The 25,711-nt window shown below is 34.8% G+C and overlaps 1 protein-coding gene across 6 annotated transcripts in view; it reads right to left on the bottom strand.

Moving 5' to 3' along the window:
- Positions 1–25,711, bottom strand: part of MON2 (MON2 homolog, regulator of endosome-to-Golgi trafficking) — a 108,512-nt gene that overhangs the window by 40,311 nt on the left and 42,490 nt on the right. For 4 of the 6 annotated variants that reach the window (XM_044227693.1, XM_044227695.1, XM_044227697.1 and 1 more), the window contains 15 exons: positions 23,910–24,034; positions 23,357–23,493; positions 22,082–22,235; positions 15,906–16,138; positions 14,104–14,185; positions 12,789–12,973; positions 11,432–11,544; positions 10,214–10,318; positions 9,544–9,624; positions 9,392–9,465; positions 9,216–9,306; positions 5,041–5,142; positions 4,122–4,124; positions 3,639–3,749; positions 1,962–2,137 (listed from right to left, as the gene is read on the bottom strand). In XM_044227693.1, the coding sequence (XP_044083628.1) occupies positions 1,962–2,137; positions 3,639–3,749; positions 4,122–4,124; positions 5,041–5,142; positions 9,216–9,306; positions 9,392–9,465; positions 9,544–9,624; positions 10,214–10,318; positions 11,432–11,544; positions 12,789–12,973; positions 14,104–14,185; positions 15,906–16,138; positions 22,082–22,235; positions 23,357–23,493; positions 23,910–24,034 (1,772 nt within the window). The remainder of the gene's footprint in view (positions 1–1,961; positions 2,138–3,638; positions 3,750–4,121; positions 4,125–5,040; positions 5,143–9,215; positions 9,307–9,391; positions 9,466–9,543; positions 9,625–10,213; positions 10,319–11,431; positions 11,545–12,788; positions 12,974–14,103; positions 14,186–15,905; positions 16,139–22,081; positions 22,236–23,356; positions 23,494–23,909; positions 24,035–25,711) is intronic. The other 2 variants (XM_044227694.1, XM_044227696.1) reach the window with 1 other exon arrangement.

Below are 25,711 nucleotides of genomic sequence, written 5' to 3'. Positions count from 1 at the left end.
GTTTGTTAAACGACAGCCTTTGGCTCAGGTCTAGTTCCACATCAGGCTCCCTGCTCAGCAGGGAGTCTGCTTCTCTTTCTGACCCTCCCCCTTTTCATGCTCTCTCTCTCTCTCTCAAATAAATAAAACCTTTCAAAAAATTTATTACTACAAATAAGAAAAAATAATTTTCCTTAATAAGCCCAAGCACCTCAATCATATAAAACTCAACTAGTCAGCATACCAGATACCATGAGTTCTGCTGCAGAGTGAGACAAATATATGCAAACATTCGACAGACCTCTCTGCTGCAACACTCTACCTTAAGCTAAGTAAATCCATTTTGTTCTTCCTTCAGTATTTACTACTTAACTAATAATACCACCATTCATTAAGCTGCCTAAGTTACAAATATAGGATTCATTCCTTATTCTATTTTCTATATCACCCTTCACTTCCATAATCAATCTGCTAAGTAGTTAACTCCATCATTCTGTGTTTCTAGAGAACACTGCAGGTTCTCTCATGTCTCACCCACCCCTCCATGGTGCTGTCACAGTAATGTATCTCAAATGCACATCAGATCACACTGTTCCTCTGCTTAAAACTCCTAAAATGCCCCTCAGTGTACTTAACATAAAACTAAATAGTTCATAAAAGCATATAAGGTCCCTCATAATTTTGGCTCTGCCCTCCTCCAGGGACACAGGCCCCTACCACTGGAATCTTTTTTTTTTAAGATTTTATTTATTTGTCAGAGAGAGGGCGAGAGAGCGAGCACAGGCAGACAGAATGGCAGGCAGAGGCAGAGGGAGAAGCAGGCTCCCTGCTGAGCAAGGAGGCCGATGTGGGACTCGATCCCAGGACGCTGGGATCATGACCTGAGCCGAAGGCAGCTGCCTAACCAACTGAGCCACCCAGGCGTCCCTACCACTGGAATCTTATTCTTTTGCAGGATAACAGACTATTCTCATTAGGATTCTACTTACAGACTTTGTTCCTCTTTCCTAAGATTTTACTTTTAGAGCAAGAGCTATTTATCTGTGTAATCAGAGTAACTAGCAGGGCACAGGACTTAGAATATACTGGCACAGGGGCACCTGGGTGGCTAAGTGGGTTAAAGCCTCTGCTTCGGCTCAGGTCATGATCCCAGGGTCCTGGAATCTAGTCCCGCATTGTGTTCTTTGCTCGGCAGGGAGCCTGAATCCCTTCCTCTCTCTCTGCCTGCCTCTCTGCCTACTTGTAATCTCTGTCTGTCAAATAAATAAATGAAATCTTTAAAAAAAAAAAAAAAAAGAATACACTGGCAAAAAATAAATGAATAAATTTTTTTTTTTAAAGATTTTATTTAATTATTTGTCAGAGAGAGGGAAAGAGAGCGAGCACAGGCAGACAGAGAGGCAGGCAGAGGCAGAGGGAGAAGCAGGCTCCCTGCCGAGCAAGGAGCCCGATGTGGGACTTGATCCCAGGACGCTGGGATCATGACCTGAGCCGAAGGCAGCTGCTTAACCAACTGAGCCACCCAGGCGTCCCTAAATGAATAAATTTTTACACATGATCTTAGCCAAAAGGCCGAGAAGCAATAAACAATAAATTTTTAAAAGTCCCTTAAAAGTAATTTCTTAGATTTCCCAATATATGCAGTGAAGTCCTAAAGTATTAATTCACATCTTACCAGTGCTTATTTTAATAATATAAGACCCAATCTTCTGATGTGTTACAAAATTTGTTAGCTTGGTGCATTTACCCTATAAACCTTGTATTTCTGTATAAATGTCAAATGTCAAGTAAACAGCAATTTTTCTATCCTTCCAAAACAAAGGTGAGCCCTGATAATTCACTACAGTCACTGGGGGTAGAAATAAGAAAAACGATTCTAGATCTTAGCCAGGAAGAGGACACATAAAAAATTACCACTTCTTCAAGACTTTAGGGCAAAGTCCCTCTTCATTACTTTTTGGATGTTAATTTTAAACACTTACCCTTGATCATTTCTGATTGCTCCCATGACTCCAAGCACTAATGGCCATCCAGGCCCAAGACTGTCTCCCTGACTCTGAAGAATCTGCAACACACATTCTAATTGCTTGAGTCGGATATCTGGATGATTAATACTGGACATCTCCTTTAATGGGTTCAATAAAAGCAACTGCAGCCTCTGAAAGGAGGGCAGGAAACTAATTAGGAAGAGAGGCTCAAAAAAACAGAAAGGCTTTCCAGTTGCTTTTTAAATTTAAATTCACTTCCACTCAGACTATAATAGTAAACAGAAACTTTTCTACTAAAACAAACAGTGAATGTGATTCTCTAACCATAATCACCAGAGGTTTATTTTGTCCTCTGTATTTTTTTAAAATAAGAGAAAATAAAAACCAATTTTCAACATGTTAAATTTTGAATTAAACGGAGAGTGATCCTGCATTAAAAAACATTCATTGAAGACCCCAAACAAAAATTAATTACTTAATTAAAAACTTTTTTTAAAAAAGACACTAATTAAAGACCCATATGAAATTAAGCTCACTAAAGGAAATGTATCTATTTATATCTAGCTATATTTGGAGAGAGGAAAATAATCCCCAATTTCTAAAATCATCTTTCATTTATTCTGTTAATGTATATCACATGTATTGAAAATTCTTAATACTCCTAAAAATTAAGTATGGTTGACATTAACAAAGATAGCATAAAACTAGTGGAACCCATCGGAGTTTAAAAAAAAAAATGTACTCTGTTCCAGTCCCTTCAAAAGTATCTGAAGGCACTTGCTTCATTTTTAACTTTTTTCTCTTCAAGGACTCACTTATTCGGTTCGCTGACTAAAAAAACATTAAAGCTCCCACCAAGTATTAAGCTACACATTAAGGATATGGATCAGGGTTTTGTTTTCAAAAACCTTAAAGTATAATAGGAAAAAGTATGAAATCTAAAATGTAAGTTCTGCAAGAACATTTATCTTTTCTGTTTCATTTATCATTCTATGCCAAGAGCTAATACACCAGTTGGCATATCGTATATACTCAGTAAGTAACACAATTACAATATAGTAAGATAATGAAGGCAATGGAAATGCCTATCAAATGCCTCATTCCTACTCATTCTTCAAAAACCAGAACTTTGGTAGACTTTTTAAAAAACTGTGTACGATATAGGTGAATGATTACAGAAGTCAGGACAAAGGATTCAAAAGTAAACTCTGGAAGAACAAAATAACTTTTAGAAGTATTTTAAAATAAAAATCTATTTATGGTACTTGTCTCTTCCTGCAGTTGTTTTCTCCTCATGTATGAATAATCAGAGAAAAAATGAGAGACAGTTAAGGACCAAACCGAGGAGGCTAATAAAGTAGGGCATCAAAATAAAGCTTTAACAATGCATGAACAGGGAAACTTCTGCACTAGAAGACTAGTTCTAGGTAATTTAATAGCTTTAATTCCCTGTCATTTGCAAGAAAGTTGCTGTATTTTTTAATAAAGATAATCCTAAAAATCCAGACATATCAACCTCTGTAAGATATCCATGGCCTACATATAAAATAGAATATTAAGCAACAAAACTCATTCTCAAAATATCATCCATTTGCTATATTAAGAAAAAGTTATATATGGGAGATGATTTTATATTAAGAATTATTTTTAAAAACAAGAATTTTTTTTTACCTGGTTTTGTGAAAGTGGAGGATCATGGTTAAATGTTAATCCTGCTTTAATAAGTGAAGTTAAAGCTTCTGCTCCCCATTCTCTCATTCGAGAGTTTGGATGCTGGCAGACCTGAGGACAAAACATTGAATAAAAATTAAATATTTAAATTGTATACTTAAGCTATGTATCACACATCAACTTAAGAAAAGAAAAATTAAAACATTACATTTTCTGTTCTTAAGTTTTATTTATTTATTTGAGAGAGAAAGGGAGAGCCCAAGCAGTGTGAGGCACAGAGGGAGAGAGAGAGAAGCAGGATCCCAACTAAGCAGGGAGCCCAAAGCGGGGCTTGACCCCAGGATGGTGGGATCATGACCTGAATGGAAGGCAGACATTTAACCAACTGAGCCACCAGACACTCCCGTTCTTTCATATTTTAAAAATGACATCAAAAGTTCATCAGTAATGGAAAAATTATATCTAGAATGTAAGTTAGCTTACCTTCTGTATAAGGGGCAAAGGAAGCAATAGAGAGAAGATAAAAGATGAAACTAAATAAGTCATAGGAAAAAAAGAATGTCATAAAAGTAAATTGTGTCATCAGAGTAAACAAAAAAAGCAAGCTCACACCAAAGTTCCTAATTAGACCTATCCTCATAATCGAATACTGTGCTAAAATCTTAAAAACTTTTTTTTGTGCTATTTGGTGACAAGGTCCATGATAAAGAAATTGGCATATATCCTTTAATAATTCACAAAAGTAATCCCAATAAAATGGAAAAAAAATAAAGAAAAGGACAAGGACATTTGTTTTTCTTATTAAGAATAATACCTTTCCTAGCTTACTCAAAAAATACAAAATGAATCCAGGTAACCTAAACCTAAACCATACATAAACACATATAATGACGGAAGCAGCTGTTACTGAGAAGTAGCTCATTATTACCAATCATTCCAACTTGGACACAAGATACAAATTCAGATAAAAATTCCCTGGTACCATCTATAATTAGTGATACCAAAAAAGTTTTTCCCTTTGCAGAAGAGCTATCTCAAGATCACAGGAAAGGCTATAAAGATACAATGTTTACTACTAACTCTCAGCCCAATTGCCTTGAAGTTTCAGAACTGAAACTGAGGTAGATCATGAGACTATATAACAAAAGAAAGAGGTCCCAAACTAACAGCTGAAGGAGACTTCAGAGACTGCATTGTGTATCACCCATTTTTCAGCCAAAAACAATTCTTCCACCAAAGCAATTATTGTAAAACTTTAGTAATTGATAAATTATACAGGGATAAGTATAAGGAAAAAAAATGGTAATGCTGATTTTTCATATGGTTACCCAGAATCATTAGTTCAATGTGTAGGCCTTTATTCTTAACAAGAAGTAAACAGTATTTAAGAAAAAGAAGTTACCTCAAGCAGATGCCCAGTTAGAGGTCTCCAAAGAATTTCTATTCGGTGCATGTTAACTAGACCCGTTTCTAACAATTTGGCAACAGCAAAAAGAGATGGTTCCTAGAGAAAAAACACATTGCAATTTGCTATTGTAAGAATTTTCAGTACCTCAAATGTAAATAAAACACAATACTCTGAAAAGCAGGACTATAATTAATATCAAATTAGTATAAAGTTAGTAATACTCATAACAGAATCTCAGTTATCATAAGACAAGCCTTTCTGCCCACCTTCAAGTATCCAGAATAGCTTCTAGTTGGAAAATTGGTTAGGAAGAAAATGCCTTCATGAGGAAAAACTGAAAAATTCAAAACTTATTCTAGACATATAGAATGGCTAGTCTTCTGACCAGAAAGAAAGATACATTCTGCCACAGACTAAACTTTGTCCCCCTAAAATTCCTTTGCTGAAACCCTAATCCTCAAGTTGATGGTATCTGGATATAAGGCCAATAGGGATAATTAAAGTTAAATGAGGTCATAGAGTGAAATTCTGGTAAGTCAGGATTAGTAGTGTCTTAAAAGAGACACCAGAGAACTTGTTAGTGTGCTCTTAAGCACTCCACCCCCACCATATGAGGACACAGTGAGAAGGCAGCTATCTTTCAAGCCAGGAAGTGAGCCCTCACTAGAACCACCATACTGGCATCTAGATCTCAAACCTGCAACATCCAGAACTGTAAGAAAACACAATTCTGTAATTTAAACCACCCAGTCTGTGATAATTTGTTATGGCAGCCCAGACTGACTAATATATATTCTTATTAGTGTAGTCTTCATCTGTCCAGGTTTTATGTGTGAATGTCAGGAAGTATGAAAAAAGCAGAAAGAAGACATCAGAGAGCAGGGGGTAAAGTATGATGTCAAGAATATGGCTAATACCAGTTTAGACACTAATAGAAAAGTAGCAGAAATAGAAGACAAACCCCTCTCCTCACTTGCTAGCATTTCACCAACCAGAAAGACAAATATAATGGTCAGGCTGATCCTTCCTGCACGTGCTCATGTTGTACACACCTTAAAAATTTGTGTGGTAGAAAAATGTATCATGGTAGAAACAGCATGATAACTGTGAACTGCCTATAAATGCCTAGCATTTCATTTCAACTTTACCACCTAACAGCTGTGTAACAGTAAGTTACTACTTCCACTAAATTTTTTTAATGTATGAAATGGAGATAATAATATATAGAAACAACCACATGTTAGAAAATATCTGGCACATAGTGAGTCCCCATAAATGTTGCCTAGTATTACTTCCTCCTCCTCCTGCTCATTCTGACCAGGATATATATAATAATAGTGTGTCATTTAAAAGAATGTACAGACATCCACACTTCATAACAAAGATTCTTATTCAGGAAGCCTAGGATGTAGTCCTGGTGTTTGTATTTTTAAAAACTCAACAGCAGACTTGTTTTTTTTTAAAAATATTTTATTTATTTGCATGAGCAAGAGAGAGAGAGAAAGAAAGCACACAACCAGAGGCAGAGGGAGAGGGAGAAGCAGACTCTCTTGCTGAGCAGGGAGCCTAATGCAGGGCTCGATCCCAGGACCCCCGGATTATAACCTGAGCCAAAGGCAGATGCATAATCAAAAAAACTCTACAGCACAAAAAAGTTAAAGCCACCAGTGGTTAAGAGTAAAGCTCTAGAATGATACAGATGTGGATTCAAATCCAAGCTCTAACATTTACCAAATAGGTGATCCCAGATAAATTAGTTAAGCTCTCTATTTTCATATTTCATCTGTGAAAAAGAGGATACTACCACCAAACCTCACTGAGTTGTTTTAAATGATTAAATAAGTAAGTGCCTGATCTATAGTAAACTACAAACAGCAGCTGCTTTTTTATTTTTGTCATTGTTGTACTGAGTTTGGTAATATGTCTGCACAAGTATCATCAACCCATTTGAAAACTTTACCATAAGCTACTTCCTCAACACAACGGCACAAATTCCTGAAATGAGGACCAAAAATGAAATGACAGGTCACTCTAAAGCCATGATAAAGGACATTGATATATAAATCTTTAATCCCTAGAATATTTAACTCAGAAGAGCTAACACTGATAAAGTATTTTTAACAATGAAAAAAATTATACAAGTTTATTTCAACATCTGAATATTTTACAATAACTTTTAAAAAAAGCACAAGTGAGGGGCGCCTGGGTGGCTCAGTGGGTTAAAGCCTCTGCCTTCGGCTCAGGTCATGATCCCAGGGTGCTGTGATCGAGCCCCGCATCGGGCTCTCTGCTCAGCAGAGAGCCTGCTTCCTCCTCTCTCTGCCTGCCTCTCTGCCTACTTGTAATCTCTGTCTGTCAAATAAATAAATAAAATCTTAAAAAAAAAAAAAAGCCCAAGTGAATAATATACTGTTTTATGCTTCCATTTAAAATTTTTTTATACTTGAATTATTTTTATAAACTTTTATTTCTGTTCCTCATTTACCACTTCTCTTTACAAAATCAAATCATATAATAGAGCAATAAGAACACATTCTCAGGAATATAATACCCATTCCAGTGCATCCATGTTTTCAACAACTGCTCCCTCTAAGCCTCCCTGAAATATCACATCTGCTCCTACCACTCTCTTTAAATTATATTTTTCCAGGTTAACTACAAACTAATAATAATCAAATTTCCTATTTCTTCTCAATCCTCATCCTTCTTGATTTATTGTAACATTTCTCTTTTGATTTCCACAATATTGCCCTTTTCTAAATTTTGCCATTCCTTCAATACCCAACTCCAATCACAAATTCATTCATCTTGATTAATCTTAGTTCTTTTAGTCAAAATACGCAGTAAAAACATCTTCCATAAGAGGTCACTAAGGATTCAGAAAATAAGTCTCACACCACATAAGATCTATAACTTTAACTCTTATATCACTTCAACTACCACTTAACCATGAGCCAAGTAGTTTACATGCTATTTGAAAGTAAAAAATCTTGTATTTCCTTTGTATTTCCTAGAAGAGTATCATGTACATAGAGTAAACATACTATGGTTACTGAGTGAATATGTAAATTCTCAAGACATTACCATAGAAACTTGCTCAGATTTCCTTAAGGTACTCTATTAAAAATTTGTGTGTTAAGAGTTAATCTTAAAGATGCAGGATTATTAAGGGTATCAAGAAATTGATTACTTCATTATATTTTGTATTGCTCTTGCCTTAATTTGGAGTCAACTATAATGCACATTTTCAAACACCTACATGCTTATGTAATTCTCTAGCTATGTGCTATAGTATACAAAACTCCTCCCTAATGAAACCTTAGTGTGGTTCATCTTTACATCAGTCTTACAGATGAAAAGCCACAGTATAAAGAATTATACTTTAGGTCTAGGCAGACAATATAATTTTGGATCTTACAGGTGTATGTTAAACAAGTTATAAAGCTGCATCCTCTGCTTTTTAATCATGTTCTGGGTATCTTTATTTATTTGTAAATGGTCACACTATACTTATTTTAAAACACAGAAAGCATTTTATTTTAAATAATTTCTAAAATATAAATAAATCCATGTATTTCTGTGCTTTCTAAGTATAACAGAAAATTATATTTTGAGTACAGAAAGAAATATTCTTGAATGTCAATATTCAAAAGTACTGTTCTATTCATTCAGTTAATGAGCAAAGCAAAAAATTAATTTTCAAGGTAGGGAGAATCGTTACCTTTAGAAAGAAATGATTAGCTCCTTATTTTCCATCCCAACGAAGGCAAGAGAAACTGAGACATATATATATTGCTTGATTTAAATCTTGTATTGCCCCAATCATAAATTATAATTACAAATATTATTATGACATTTTATGGAACTCATTTATAAATGTGATACTGCCTTTATTCTTTATCAAAATGTTTCTTAAAATACTCAGTACCCAAGAGAAACAGAAACAGTTTAAAATTATTAATATATATTAGACAAATCACAAACCAGACAGTCCTCTTCACTCCCCCTTCAACAAATAACCACCATAAATGGTTAATACTCAGGAGAATTGAGAGAGCCTGCAAGATAAGCATTAGTCCCATTACTAAAATACTAAGATCATAATGAGTGTACTCCTTATTTAACTCAATAATGTACCATATTTAAAACAGAAAGAGAGAATATCACACCTTATTATTTCCATAGGCCATATCCATTGCTTCTAGGGATAAGGAGCAAAGTGCATTTATTAAATGATGCAATGATACGTCATCAAGATACCTATAATGAAAATGAAGAAATAAAACATTCTGATCTAAAATATACACTAATAATATTTCTATCAATTTTAAAAACTGATTCTTACTGTGAGCTTTCAAACAATCTTGAAAGTATATTGGAAATCACTGGTAAATCTGTCATCACTGCTGTTGTTAGAACCTAAGAGAAGAACACAATTTAATGTAACATATGAACATTTCAGGAAGCACAAATTGAGTAAAACCAACTAGAGCTTACTGTACTGGGTCCTTCTACAGCTCTCCCAGGTTTCAAGGCACCACCACTACTAGGCTTTAATCCCAGAATCCACACAAGATGCTGTAAAATTAAAGGAAAAAAAAATAAAGAAATCTATAAAAATAATAAAAATTCTAGTAACTAAAATTTTTAAAAAATCAGTAGTAACTTCAAATAACTAAAATTAATAAGTTTCCAATAACTAAATTTGTTTTTGAAGATTTTATTTATTTGACAAAGACAGACAGAGAGAGAGCACAAGCAGGGGGAGTGGCAGAGAGAGGGAGAGGGAGAAGCAGACTCCCCGCAGAGCAGGGAGCCCAATTCAGGACTCAATCCCAGGACTCTGAGATCATGACCTGAACTGAAGGCAGCTGCTTAACTGACTGAGCCACCCAGGCACCCCCAATAACTAAATTTAAGTTAGTAATTACTATTCATATAAATTACTTCTGACACCAAGCATAGGATATAAAACTTAGGCCATTGAGAGAAGAATTCCATCACTTTGTACAATAGAAGCCACATCGTTATTCCTTTCTAACTTTTTCTTCTTCAAACTTTCTGCCTAGTCTTTAGGCCTGCTCAAAGCACCAGAAGGCATTGCTTAATTTGTTAGTACTCAGCTATAAAAACAACACTGACCTCTGACACAGAGCCTACAACATACCTGTAGAGTTGCCAAGACAAGTTGCCATGATGTTCCAAGAACAGCTCCATGGCAGTGTGCCAAGTTAAGTAAAGTCCTCATACACTGGATATTTTTGGAAGTGAGCTATATATATTTTTTAAAAGATATATTTGTAAATACTGTTGTACATTCTTGTAAAGCAGCATTATCATATTCAAATATTTTTTGAAATAAAAAAACAAAAATATTAATAAGAAAATGGGTTTGGATGGATTTTAAAGAACAAATTAATTTGCTTAAAAGTTGTGTCATCATATATATATATATACATATATATATATATATATATATATATATATGTATTAGAATGTCTCATAAGAGATTCCAGATGGAGAAAGTCAAGTAAGGAGTTTTAACAAATACTGTAAGAGCTTACAGAGTTTACTTTAAAACAGAAGTATTTAAAGAGGTATAGATAAACAGGAATCATGTCATATTGGTCTACATTATTATTCTGAAAATCAATCTGTAAACAAATATTAAGAAAGACTGCATAAAGGACAGTTTGACATTGGCCTGGATTAACACTGGCTCAGTTCATGTTATGGAACTACCATAACCTTAGTTAAATTAACCTCTCTACCTATCATTTCATTTCTTTAGAAAGAAAAGAGCTGAGGGTATTAAATTAGATAAAACAAAATTCAATAAATATCAGCTGCCATCATCATCATTATCATCATCATGGAGAATATATTTCTTTTAATTTGGTCCTTACTATGGTCTTCACTGGAAAACATTATGTTTTAAGAGTATCACAAGAAGAAATGGCAGATCATGGTTTTATACTTTCCTTTTTTTCTGATTCCTTTGAATTAACATTTTGTAGAACTCAAATGCCCCAGACTTGTTCTATATTAGAAGGAAACCATGTAAACTACTTTTATCCTAATTACTTTATTTCAGAATATACCTGTAAGATATATATTATAGGCATGATCCTTGGCTGGAGCTAATTTTCTGTGATAGTTACTATTAAAAAGATGATTGAAATGAATTACTTTTTAGGAGAAAAAAAAGTTGTGTTATCACAACTGCTTATGATAATGTCAACTGCTAATGTCTTCTGAAGGTATCAATCATCCAGGTAAATAAAAGTAAGTAACTATAATGATAAAATTTGGCAAACATAAAAAGAAAGGTACAAAAGGTGTGCTGGATAGTTAGTTGGTAACCAAGATAAGAAAAATATTTTACCATTACTGTTCCTTGAGGCTGGACGGCCAGAGGCTGACCCACTGCCACAACTTGTTGATGAGATTCACTTGATGGACTTATCATCATAACACTTTGACCCTGAATGGAATATGCTAGAACACAAAGGAAAGCTTAAATAATTAAGATAAACTTCTCACACAACATTCAAGGTAATGTTATATTTTACTTTGTTTTGTTTCGTTTTTTTTTATAGATTTTTTAAAAAATTTATTTGTCAGAGAGAGGGAACACAAGCAAGGGGAGTGGGAGAGGGAGAAGGAGAAGGAGGCTTCCCGCTGAGCAGGGAGCCTGATGTGGGACTCTATCCCAGGCCCCTGGGATCATGACCTGAGCCGAAGGCAGATGCTTAACAACTGAGCCACCCAGGCACCCCATTTCATTGTTTTATTCATTTGAGAGAGAGAGTGCACAACAGTTGCGGGGTCAGGGAGGCAGGTAGAGTGAGAGCGAGAAGCAGAATCCCCACTGAACAGGAAGCCCAACACAGGGCTCAATCCCAGGACCCCGAGATCACAACCCGAGTCAAAGGCAGACATTAACCATCTGAGCCTCCCAGGTGCTCCAGTAATGATATACTTTAAAACATTAATTTTATTAAACTAAGTACAACTATGACACTTATGTAGTTACCTATATACAAACCTTTTAAAAACTCAGGTGTTACAAAAACCAAGATAAGTTAAACAAATTTTAAGTAATTTTCTATATAACTTTTTAAAATTGTAAAACTTTGGCAGACTTCTTCACAAGCAAAACAGAATTAGGACACATTAAGTATTTTAAAATGCATTCCCAGTAATCTTTTCTAATTAAAGTTATAGGCCAATTTTCAAGTTTTCAGACTGAAAATTACATATCATATTGAAACATATTTACTTTACATGTAACAAACCTGTGTGTTTTCAAAGTATTCAATAAAAAAACTGAATGTTAATCTAAGTGGTTGCAGGCATTACTGTTCTACTAGCTCCGTTAAAAAAAAATAAAAATAAAAACCACCATTTCAATAGTATAATATAGTTTTACAAAAGACTTCCAGATTTATTTTCTTCTAACTTCACAATTATTGTTTAAAATTGTATTAAATTGTATTTTTTAAATACAATTTAATACAATTTTAAATACAAAATAAAATGTTTAAAATTGTATTATTCTCCCTGCACCTCCACTGTTTTCAAGAGATGGAAATAACTGAAGCTCCACATCATAACTTCTCGCCAAGATCAGAGTCAGTGAATGAAATAGCAGAGGCCTGAACTCAGAATTTCTATAGTATTTTCTCTATACCATGTCACTCCACTAGATGGAAAAAACTGTGGATAAGCTAAAGTCTTACATTTGTTGGAAAGTGTGGCTGCAGTGGTGGTATTCAGTACTGTAAGAGCATAATGGGGAGGCAAGGAGCCCTTGCATATTGCAGTTATAAAGGCATCTCTTGAAGTTACAAGGCCCAATCTTCCACAAAGCGCAGCCATAGTCAATTCAGCTTTTAAAATATTCTCAGTGGCAGCTTCATCTGTGCTGAAAAGATAAAGTATTTTATTTAACAGGATTAATTTATGTTTAATTATACTGCAAATATGACATGGAATTTGGTTTTCAGTAAGTTTTAAGAAAATCTATACAAAAGTATTATGAACATCAATTTACTTAAGAAGGAATTTTAACTAATGAACATAATGCCTGAAAATCTGAACTGGGTAAAAGCAGTATATAATATATCATTATTGAAGAAAATGGTCACACACTCAAAAGATTTAACCTAAAACATCAAGCATTTTTTTTAAAGATTTTTATTTATTTATGTATTTGAGAGAGAGAAAGATGAGCCATGGGGAGGGGCAGAAGGAGAAGCAGACACCCTGCTGAGCAGGAAGCCTAATGCAGGGCTCGATCCCAAGAACTAGAGATCATGACCTGAGCCAAGGACAGATGTTTAACTGACTGAGCCACCCAGGTTCCCCAAAATATCAAGCATTTTAAAATCAGCAAATCCTGTCATTATGGAAAAAAAAATCAAAGTAACTGATAATTATCATCACTGCAAAAGTAGTAGAAAGGCTTGAAGTGACAAAGGCACTCTGTAATTTTAGGACTGTATTTTCCATTAAAACATCATGACAACTATTCTGGGGGGGAGCGGGCAAGAATAGGATGAAGGAGAGGGAGGTGGCCAAAAAATAATGTTCTATCTCTCTGATATGAGGAATTTGAGAGGCAGGGCGGGGGGCTGTGGGGGGCAGGGAGGGGAAAAATGAAACAAGATGGGAACATGGAGGGAGAAAAACCATAAGAGACTCTTAATCTCAGGAAACAAACTGAGGGTTGCTGAGGCGGGGTGGAGGGGAAGTGATAGGATAGCCGGGTTATGCATATTGGGGAGGGTTATATGTCATGGTGAATGCAGTGAATTGTGTAAAACTGGTGATTCACAGACCTGTACCCCTGAAGCAAATAATACATTATATGTTGATTAAAAATAATAATAATAATAATGTTCAATATATATAAAACTATGAAAAAGATAAGAAAAATTAATATTAAAAAACTAACATTAAGAAATAATTTTAGGACCAATTTAAGTATCTATTTTAATGTTTATTTCTTATTAAATGCCACATGCAATAAAAAAAATTATAAAGACTGAATACCTGGCATCAAGGAGGAGTGAAAGAGCAGCAAGTAAACCACACCAGCAGGCATTTACCATTTCTTCCCAAACAGCTCTACTAACTTAAAGGACAAAAACATACAACACTTCATGATCATTATAGATAGCAGAGTATTTGACAATATATCATTCTAAAACCACCCTAGTCATTTGGCAATAAATTACATATTCTATCAACTTGATTATTAAATACTAAAGTTCTAATAGTTAAAATACATTAGGAAAAAATGAAAACTTAAAAACCACACCAATTTCAGAATTCAAGAAGTCTTTAAACTAAATTGTTTTAAAATATCAATAGTAGGATCTTTCAGTACACAAGTTAACTGGGGTGTGTGTGTGTGTGTGTGTGTGTGTGTGTGTGTGTGTGTAATACCAATTCCTATTCCCTTCCCCTTCACTGGGCCAAATTTCCAGCCTCTGTGACCAGCTCGAAGAAAGGCAGTGTTAACAAGCTATTCAGCCAGGAGACTGATTTCTATACACTCGGCATTGAGCAAATGAGTAAATCCAGTGAATAAACTGGGACCAAGTGTCTCACTTCTGGAAAAGGTAATTGAAAATATGGAAAGATAAAAAAATAAACCTTGTGGTATTAAACCAGAACTGGAAGAAACCTCATTTAGGCATTTTTAGACAAACATTTTTTAAAAATGTAAAGAGGTGTGTGTGTGTGTATGTGTGTGTGTGTGTGTATTTCCTTTTTAAGTAGTAAGAAGCACACTAGTGTCCATGTGTTCATTTCTAAATACTAAACTAAAAAGAGCAAGGGCTCCTTAGAAAAATAACTGATTCCTGGGCTTGGCAAGAAAGATCCAAGATGAGCTCAGAACGTTGTATTGTGTCAGATAGTGAATTGTGCTCAGAAAATGATAAAAGGACACAGTGGCCAGTTTGAAAGGGGTCCCACTGGCCATTATCAGGGACAATCTGAGTGTTAAACCAAATAATGATAATCACATCACACTGTAACCTTTCAAATAAAATAGAAATCTAAGAATCCATACTAATATATATGAGTAAATTAAAAAAACTAAATAAATGGGTGAGAAGGGAAAGCTCTCTTTTACAGACGCCTCAAAATATTTCTCCACAAAAAGTTCATAATTAATCTTACACCAAAGAAACCAGCCAGACATCATGTTAACCAAATGATAAAAGTTAACATTACCAATAATGAGACATACTGATAACTGTATGCTCTTGCTGTGTTTATAGACTAGGTTTAACATAGCAGTATTTCTGTGGCAGCCCTAGCAAAAATGAGTAAACTGAATCTAATTATAAGGGAAAAAAAGACAAACCTAAACTGACTAGCCTGTACTCTTCAAAAATGTCAAGATCATATAAGACAAGAAAAATCTAACGAAGTTTCTAGATTAAAGGATAGTATAGCAACATGGAACTAAATTCAACATGTGATCCCAGAACACCAAAGACATTATTGGGGCAACTGGTAAAATTTGAATGAGATCTGGGATAAGATAATACTGGGCTGATGCTAAATTTGTGATGGGACTATACTGTAGTTTTATTAGGAAACTGTCCTTATTTTTAAGAAAACACGAAAATATTAAGGATATGATGTCTGCAACTTATTCTCAAATAGTTCAGCAGAAAAGTATAGTGGCGTACATAAACAGAACGATAACACAAATATGGTAGTGTTAACAACTGGGAAATCAGAGTGAAGGGATGTTTGGGAACTTGAGTATTTCTGCAACTTTTCTGTAAATTCAAATTATTTCAAAATAAAAATTAAAAATACAGATATCAATATACCTTTTTCTTTATCCATCTGGTCTGATGTTGACTGTAATTCTTGCTGTTCTGATGACTGTGTTGGTGAAGAAGCTGCTTCAGTAGTAGTCTGACATTCTGTTTCAACCTCTCCTAACTCTCCTTCAATCATACTAGTAATTCCACGTACAAGGTCAAGCAAACAATGGAATGCCACAGACATAGCATAACCTTCTGGTATAGTTGGGGGCTCAACTTTGTCCAACATCTCCAGGCTGAAATTAAGAAAAAATCAGAACACTAATTAAAAGCCATGATGATGAAAATATATATACAAGTGTTTGTAGTTCATGAAAGTAAGAGCAACAGAATAGAAAACATGAATAGAATTAATGAGTGTTTCATTTGGAGGGATCCTTTCTCAGTATTCTAAGAAAGTGATTAGCATAATTAAGGCCTGACCACTGCCATAACTAATTATTTTATCAATTTACTTTTTGCCCCTCCCCCTCAATGTGCCAGTATTTTAATTAAAGAAATTTAATTCAAGAAATTAAGTCTTACATATAAAATAGAGTAAGATTAAATGGATTATAAAACTTCTCAAACTCTAATTCAGGTGCTTTCAAAATAAGGTACTACAAAACCAAATCAATCCTATAAACAGGAAGTTATTTTCACAATGAGAAAGTATTACTGTGATATATCCAGCTAAGCTATCATTTCAGGGTAAGAATAATACTCAGAGCATCAATATGTCAAAGTCAAAAAAAAATTTTTTTTAAAGATTTTACATATTTATTTGAGAGAGAGAGAGAGAGAGATCACAAGCAAGCAGAGAGGCAGGCAGAGAGAGAGGAGGAAGCAGGCTCCCCGCTGAGCAGAGAGCCCAATGCAGGGCTCAATCCCAGGACCCCGGGATCATGACCTGAGCCGAAGGCAGAGGCTTTGACCCACTGAGCCACCCAGGTGCCCCAAGTCAAAATATTTTTAATGATTTTTTATTTTTATTTATTTGACAGAGAGAGACACAGCGAGAGAGGGAACACAAGCAGGGGGAGTTGAAGAGGGAGAAGCAGACTTCTCATGGAGCAGGGAGCCGGATGTGGACCTTGATCCCAGGACCCCAGGATCATGACCTGAGCCAAAGGCAGACACTTAACGACTGAGCCACCCAGGTGCCCTCAAAGTCAAATTATAGAGCATTTTCTATTCCACAGTTAGAACAAACTTTCAAAAAGAAAGGTAACAAATCTTTTGTCTTAAATCACAGCAAATAAGAAATGATGGTTTTAAATTCCTTAAAATTGAAATCTGTCACGATAATTCAACGGAAAAAAAAACTGGTGGTACTGGAACAACTGAATATTCATATGTAAATGAATGATGGTAGATCTTTACCTGGTACCATATACAAAAATTAACTCAAAATTAATCAATGACCTAAATATAGGGGCTAAAACTAAAACTCTTAGAAGAAAACACAGTCGAAAATCTTCATGACTTCACATTAGGTAATGATTTGTTAGACAGGATACCAAAAGCACAAGCAACAAAGGAAAAAACAAATAAACTGAAAGACAATCCACAGAATAGAAAATTTTTGCAAATCATGTATCTGATAAGGGGCTAAAGATCCAGAATATATACTAAATAATAAAAAGACAACCCAATTAAAAAAGGAGCAAAGGATATGAAAAGACATTTCTCCCAAGATGATATATAAATGGCCAAAAAGTATGTGAATGAGATAGATATTCAATGTCACTGGTATTTAGAGAAATGCAAACTGAAAATATGGTAAGGTAACATTTAATGTCCACTAGGATGGCTAAAATCAGAAGATTGTAACAATAATCAAAAGACAGTAACAAGTGCTGCTGAGGATGTGGAGAAATCTGAACTCCTATATACTGTTGGTGGGGATATAAAATGATAGAGTCAATTGGGAAAATAGTTTGGCAGTTATTCAAAAAGTTAAACATAGTAATATGTGACTCAGTAATTCTACTCCTAGGTATATACATCTATGAGAAATGAAAACATATGTCTAAGCAAAAAGTTGTACACAAATGCTCACAGCAGCGTAATCTCTAAAAACCAAAAAGTGGAAGCAATCCAAATATACCCATCAGTGGATGGATAAACAAAATACAGCACATTCATAAATCTGAATATTATTTAGCCATAAAAAGAAATGAAGTACTGATATATCCTACAATACAGGTGAACCTTCAAAACATGCTGAAAGAAGACTGAATAAAAGAGTATTTATCGTGTGATTACATTTATATGAAATATCCAGAATAGGGAAATCAGTAGAAATGCAAAACAGATTAGTGGTTGCTAGGGGAATGGGAAAGAGAGACTAGAGAATGACTATGGGTTTCTTTCTGGGATGATGAAAAAGTCCTGGAATTCACTTGATCTTAGCCAAAAGGCCGAGAAGCGATTGAAAAAGTCCTGGAATTCAAGATAGTTACTGTTACATCGCTTTTGAATACAGTAAAACCATAAAATGTATAATGTAAAGGGCGAATTTTATGGTATGTGGATTACATCTCAAAAAAAAAATTGAAATCACTAAAGATTACAATAAGTTAATAAAAGAGATTTCCAGCCTCAAATTCTAAAAGTTGCTGAATCATAATCAAGACTGGAGGTAGGTAATTTGTATAAAGAAATGCAAAACTCAGAATAAACAATAACAACACCTACAAACAGCTACCATTTCTTGCACAATAACTCTTGGCCTGGGACTCTAGGAGCTTTTTGATGTATTTTGTCTTGTTTAACTTCTCACAAACCCCTAAAAGATACAGGTGATACAACTAAGGACAAAGGTGACACAGTTATCCATCAACAGTTCTTAACCCAAGTCTCACTCTAAAGCCTATCAATTTAACCCCTAGAATGTGAGCTCCGAGGATTTTAAAATTTAGAGAATCAGTAAAGATATATTTATATTACTGATCAAGAGATCTAAGCTCAAAGAAAGAGGTAAAGTTTATGGGTTTAATCCTTGCCAAGCAAATGAGCCTTTTAGAGCCATACACTAAGCCTGTGAGTGCTAAGCATTTTTTCAGACAAATCTCTATTCTCAATGAAGAAATGATCTACTGAGAAAATGCATCTGAAACAAAGAAAATAATCTTAAATATCCCAAACTCTAATCCCCATTCTATGGTAAATACCTTAGATGCTAGTAAAGAAAAAAAGGTGATTTATGCTTATTTTTATAAATACCACAACCTAAAACAAAGCTCACGCTTTCTTATCTCAGTATTTCAGTGCTATTTTATTAGAACTAGTATATAAATTCCAGTTTTAGATAAAATGTAACTCATTTACTTAAATATTTTAAAATTTAAGGTAAAGTTGCAAAATTGTCACCAGCGCAACTCTGAAAGGAGTCATAGTGTAATTAATCAGAAAGAATATGTCTGCAATACTTATGTTAAAACTACTTTTGTCTGTATATGACTTAAGTTTTCAAACGATTATATACACAAAAAGTCAACAGAACAGAATTTACAATCAAGATTTACATGTATGCCTTCAGAGAAAATAGTGAGAACACTTTATACTGAATCTCACAACAAATGAATGAATAAAAGATACCAATTCACCAGGGAGGGTTCAAACATACTAATCCATGTGTAAAAGAAATCCCAGTATTTCCTGGTTATTTTTTATTCCAGAGGTGAATAATCTCAGTGTTTATAGCACTAAAAAAAAACCCCAAACCATTATTTTTGTTCCTTTAAAAATTTAGTCCTGGGCGCCTGGGTGGCTCAGTGGGTTAAGCCGCTGCCTTCAGCTCAGGTCATGATCTCAGGGTCCTGGGATCGAGTCCCACATCGGGCTCTCTGCTCGGCGGGGAGCCTGCTTCCTCTTCTCTCTCTCTCTGCCTGCCTCTCTGCCTACTTGTGATTTCTGTCAAATAAATAAATAAAATCTTAAAAAAAAAAAAAATTTAGTCCTAACTTTGTCTTCAAGTGAAATAATGTACTGTACTCAAAATCATAGTATTTAGTAGCTGAACTAGTTAAAATCCAACTCTCTTAATTGATAAGGATTAAATTATCAATAAATAATTGGTTTCAAACTTCCACCAATAAAAAAATAATTCGTACAACTTTGCTAAGTATTTACTCCCATTCATTTGTTTTAATTTTTCTTCCTCAAGCATACATCTTCACTCTCTCCCTTTATTATGTATTTGCTCAATCTTCTTTCCGCAGAGATCGTTTCTATCCCCATCTTTACCCTGGTCACTCTCTATCCCCTTAATTTTTTTTTTCTTCAAAGAATTAACCACTACCCAAGGTGGTATTGTATGTTTATTTGAACCTTTATTGACTATCTCACTCACTAAAATGTAAGCTCAATGAGGATAACTAGTTTTAATGTTGGGGTTTTTTTAATTTATAAAATGAGGTAGGGAAATAAACAAGTTTACTGTTTCCTTCAGTGCTAGAAATCTGATTTCTTTTAAATCTGATCATCTAGTATACTTGAGTCACTAGCCTTTGTAGCAAGCAAAACTTATATGAGACTAGGTAACTTTAATTTCTTTTAAATGACTAAGAATAACAATGAATTTTAGATAAGTATTTCAGTCCTCTATGATTCTATACTTTCATAATTTGGTGCAAAATAAAGCTGCACATACCATGATTATACTATGAAGATTGACATACCATATAAATTTATCATTTAAACTAGTCAGAGAGTGGGAGTTGGGCACATGGGTGAAGAGGAGAGGGAGACACAGGCCTCCAGTTATGGAATGAGTAAGTGATGAAAATAAAAGGCACAGCATAAGGAACATAGTCAATGATATTGTAACAGTGATGTAAAAGGACAGACGGCAGGATGTAAAAGGACAGACGGCAGCTGCACTTGTGGTGAACACAACATAATGTATACACTTGTCAAATTACTATGTTGTACTGTATACCTGAAACTTATGTAATGGGTGTAAACTATACTCAAATTTAAACAAACAAAAAAATAACAAACAAACTAGTCAGAGACTCTGCTTCACACTTTAGTTCTGATTTACTGTCATCAGAATAGTGTTTTTTTGTTTTGTTTTGTTTTGTTTTTTAAGATTTTATTTATTCATTTGACAGAGAGAGATCACAAGTAAGCAGAGAGGCAAGCAGAGAGAGAGGAAGGGAAACAGGCTCCCTGCTGAGCAGAGAGCCCGACTCGGGACTCGATCCCAGGACCCTGAGATCATGACCCGAGCCGAAGGCAGCAGCTTAACCCACTGAGCCACCCAGGAGCCCCGGAATAGTGTTTTAATTACACATGTCAAGCATTCAAAATGTATTACTTGGTTGCCTAACAGCAACAGCAGTAGTGTTAAATCTATGTAGGACTGATCTTTATTTATTTATCTCTATAGCACTGTAGTTCACTCTAAGAAAAATCAACAATATACTGCCAAATATGTATTTCTTAAACTGAATTGGCTTAATGACAATAAAAATAACACATATGGACTCCATTAAACCTTAAGTTAATCAAACTATAAGTACTGTGTGTTAAACTCTAAAAACGTAATTAGCTACAGTTAAAATAAATTTTCTCACCTACAGAATCCTGAAAGATATAAGATATAACACTACTCTCATTTTATAGGTGAAGAAACAGATTTTTAAAAAGGTTAATTCATTTGCTGCTGGTGACTCAGTCAGCATTAAAAGACCTAAGTCCAAAATCACATACTTAAATCAAAAAGCCATACAGAAAAGCTAACTAGGTCCTCAGGTAAAAAAAAAAATACATTTTGGGGGCGCCTGGGTGGCTCAGTGGGTTAAAGCCTCTGCCTTTGGCTCAGGTCATGATCTCAGGGTCCTGGGATCGAGCCCCACATTGGGCTCTCTGCTCAGCAGAGAGCCTGCTTCCTTCTCTCTCTCTCTGCCTGCTTCTCTGCCTACTTGTGATCTCTGTCTGTCAAAAAAAAAAAAAAAAAAAATACATTTTGTTTCACAATACTGTTAACACTAACACATCAATAAACAGCACAAAAGAAAACAGACAAAACCCAATCCTATGTAAAACTCTCAACATAGAACAAGAGAAAATTAGTTCTAAATTGCATTAGAATTACTAGGTTTAAAATTTTAAATATAATGCAGAAAAATTTTAGGATAAAATAACCTCAATGGCGTCATTCATCACAAAATAAAGCTACTACTACTTACTACGTGGCTTTTGCACTGCCTTGCACTGTTATAGTCAGAATAGGTATCCAAGTTCCTCTATATTCAAATGCTGGTAGCAAAGTAACACCTCCACCAATCCCCAACATTCCTGAGTTAGCTGGTGCTGAGACGGGGCCACCTGAGTTATTGTTTCCTATTAGACAAGGGAAAAGAAAGCAAACATAACAACTTACTAGTTAATTACGAACCCATAATACACAGACATCTATTTAATTAAAGAAAATTCGTTCTATTAAGAAAGGATACCACACGAATAAATGAAGTTTATCAATCCTGCTTTGGCTATTAGAGGCTCTATTTCCCCAGAATACCATTTCCTATTTATTTATTTAAAGATTTTATTTATTTGTCAGAGAGAGAGAGAGACGGAGAGAGAGAGCGCGAGCGAGCACAGGCAGAGTGGCAGGCAGAGCCAGAGGGAGAAGCAGGCTCCCCGCCGAGCAAGAAGCCCAATGTGGGACTTGATCCCAGGATGCTGGGATCATGACCTGAGCCGAAGGCAGCCTCTTAACCAACTGAGCCACGCAGGCGTCCCCATTTCCTTTTTTATAAGAAAGATACTAATGAGTAAAACTACTGACAAACTTTATAATATACTTTTTGTTAGACCATTTTTTATCAGAGGTGAAAATAAAGAATTAAGAAACCATTAATCAGACAGTAGAAAGTAGAAGATAAACACAAAGAAGGCAAAAAGAAACAAGCCATATGTTGATTGCCAAACAAGTTTACCTATTTTTTTAAAAGAGAAATGAACAGACCTCCTAAGGTGGTGAACCAAATTCTTTAAAGAGAGGCAAAAAATGAAGATCCTTCTCTCTCTCTCCCTTTTTTAAAAAATTTTAGTTATTTGAGAGAGACAGAGAGAGCAGAAGCGGGGGAAGAGCAAAGGGAGAGGGAGAAGAGGCACCCTGGGATCACCCTCCTGAGCTGAAGGCAGACACTTAACTGACTGAGCCACCCAGGTGCCCCAAAATGAAAATTCCTCTAAAATGAAAATAAGCATCTAAACTCTTATTCTTAAGTGATTAGAGAACCTCAAAGTACACTAAAGAAGGAAACATATTCTGGAAAGAAGTAAACATTGCTGCCTCAATGAGACTGAATTTTCTTTAAGTATAAACTCTTTACTATCAATACATTTAGGTAATCCAAATTTCTCCAGTAACAAAATTTCCATAAAATATCCTCTGGGAACAGTGAATTCAGAATCATGGCAGAATATAAAAAAACAAAATAAGAATTAGCCTTTACCAGCTTGGTTTGTTGTAGCAGGATTTCCGGTAGGAGGGACAAGAAACAACGACTGTATAAAAGATCCCAGGGCATTCACAATATCACGAAAAACCTTGGTAGAATGCTGTTTCATATCATAGGACTGACAAAATGATCTGTAAAATAATTTTAAATGTTTCTGAGGAAAATACTTGAATATATTAAAAATTTTTAACATTTTTATAGCAATTAATGTTCATATAATCAGTCTGAATGCTGTACTTAAAACTTCATCACACCTGAGTGATTTTACTAAGTTAGTAAAAAGGTTCAGACTGAGATTAGTGTTATAAAAAATAAAAATCATCTTGGCCATATTAACCAATAAATTTGGATTGATGGCAATTACTACCCCTATTTTTTTTGCCCACCGCTCAGCTGTTTTACACACACACACCACTACCACTCCATTTACATATAATACCCAGTTTTCTTTGTTTAGAAATCACTAATACTTGGGAATAAATACTTAAACTCTTCCTACTAGCAAACATTACCCTATCTATTTAACAAAATATTGCTGAGGTTTTACCTTAAGAGCTGAGGCTGCACACAGAGTCTGTGTATTGATTCTACTGCAACAGCTCGTAACCACTGTGGTTTATCTGCATCCAGAAATTTCACCAGAAGTGACAGAAATATCTCACATTCAGTTACCTAAAAAGATTTTTAAATAATAATATCTTTAAACCTAAGATCAGAATTTATAAATTACATTCTTGTTCTTAGTGTTACGGACAAACCAGTAAAATCTTCCAATTTTAAATAAATTAAAATTCTTCATGGGGAGTAGAGAAAAAAGCAGACTATATAGGAAAAAGTTAACAATAAAAATAATCAGTGTCTCTCTACATCCCTGAAAACACAAAAGTGATCTGCTCTCATGGTTAACCTTTTAACCTTATTCTTTAGAAAACACTATGCACCATCACACCATTCTCATTCCTGGCAGGTAGGATATATCATATAAACTGCTAATAGAATGTATGTTCTACTCTTCAATAACACCACGTTTTCCCGTAAGTTCTTTTGCTGCTTAAACAGAGAGGCAATAAGCCTAAGCACGTTTAATATATATTTTCTAGTATAAAAACAAGGAATCTGTAGCAGTTGACAGGTAAAAAGATACATAAAGTACTTAGAACAAGGCCTGGTACATAGCTTTGCTTTGTAAGTATTAGTTATCATTAACAATATAAACCATCTCCTCTGCAAGTTCTTTGTAAATAAAAATGTCTGAAGCACATTTTCACCATTATGTATTAAATGTCTGATAAATGAATAAACAACCAAAAAAAAAAAGTAACCAGGTTTTTCAACAGTAAATGGATTACTTCTGTTGTACACTAACTGAGGACACAACAGGATATCTGGGAGCTTAGAACCTGACATTGTGATTACTAAGCCAAACTGGACCCTCCTTTTACTGTGGCACCTTCTTGGACGAATTAGCTAGGGGTATCCTGAAATGAGCGAGCATCACATGGGGCAAGAGGATGTTCACCCAAAGTCTTAGCAGCTGGTATTTTCTAATGCCTTTCAGTACTGTTAACTGAATGCTTAAAATCAGGACATGATCATGAAAGCAGGAGGAATAATTAAAAACTTCATCTGTGGACTGCTATGATTGGAGAAGTCATAAAACAGAGGTTTAGCAATGTTCTAATCATAAGACAGCTAAGCAGCACTAGATCAGAAATCAGATAGGCTCAGCTTCTTTATCCACCAACTGAGTGGATGACAAGGTACATTACCTTCTTATAAATAAAGGATAAAATTATCTGTATCTTTCGGAGAAATCAAATCAGAAAACTGTAAGAATAAAAACATCCCCTAAACACGATAAAATTCATGCCAATGCAGAGCACATTATTTTTTCTATTAAACAAATGATCCTTTTAGTAAAGAACTGAAAAAGAATCATGTGGTAACTCACTGTACAAGTTGTATGTACTTGAGTTTTAACATTAGTGCATGCTCCAAATGGACACTACCTACTTTAGAGTGAAAATGAAATTATGTATGTGGTAGAACTGAAGCCTCATCAACTAGATTATGAGGCCAGAAAACAAAGACTCTCAGAAACATCATTATATCACAGCCAAAGGAAATACTGTTAAAAAAAACTTGCCTTGAAGAGTGTATCATTTTCTCTCCTGTGGTAGACAGACTACAGCACAAATCAAACAATAAATTTATATTGTAGCCACTAAAACCTTGTGATCTGGGTAAAGGAGAGACTCTCTCCTGAGGTCTGGAACTTTGTTCTCCCTTCCTCCCTCATTGCCAAGTGTGAAAGTCTGATCACAGAACTTGTGCTGAGGTCACTGCACT

The sequence above is a fragment of the Neovison vison genome, chromosome 12 (genome assembly GCF_020171115.1).
Source record: "Neovison vison isolate M4711 chromosome 12, ASM_NN_V1, whole genome shotgun sequence".
Classification (NCBI taxonomy): domain Eukaryota; kingdom Metazoa; phylum Chordata; class Mammalia; order Carnivora; family Mustelidae; genus Neogale; species Neogale vison.
The sequence above is the reverse complement of the archived record's forward strand: the minus strand, read 5'-3'. Positions and strand labels throughout refer to the sequence as shown.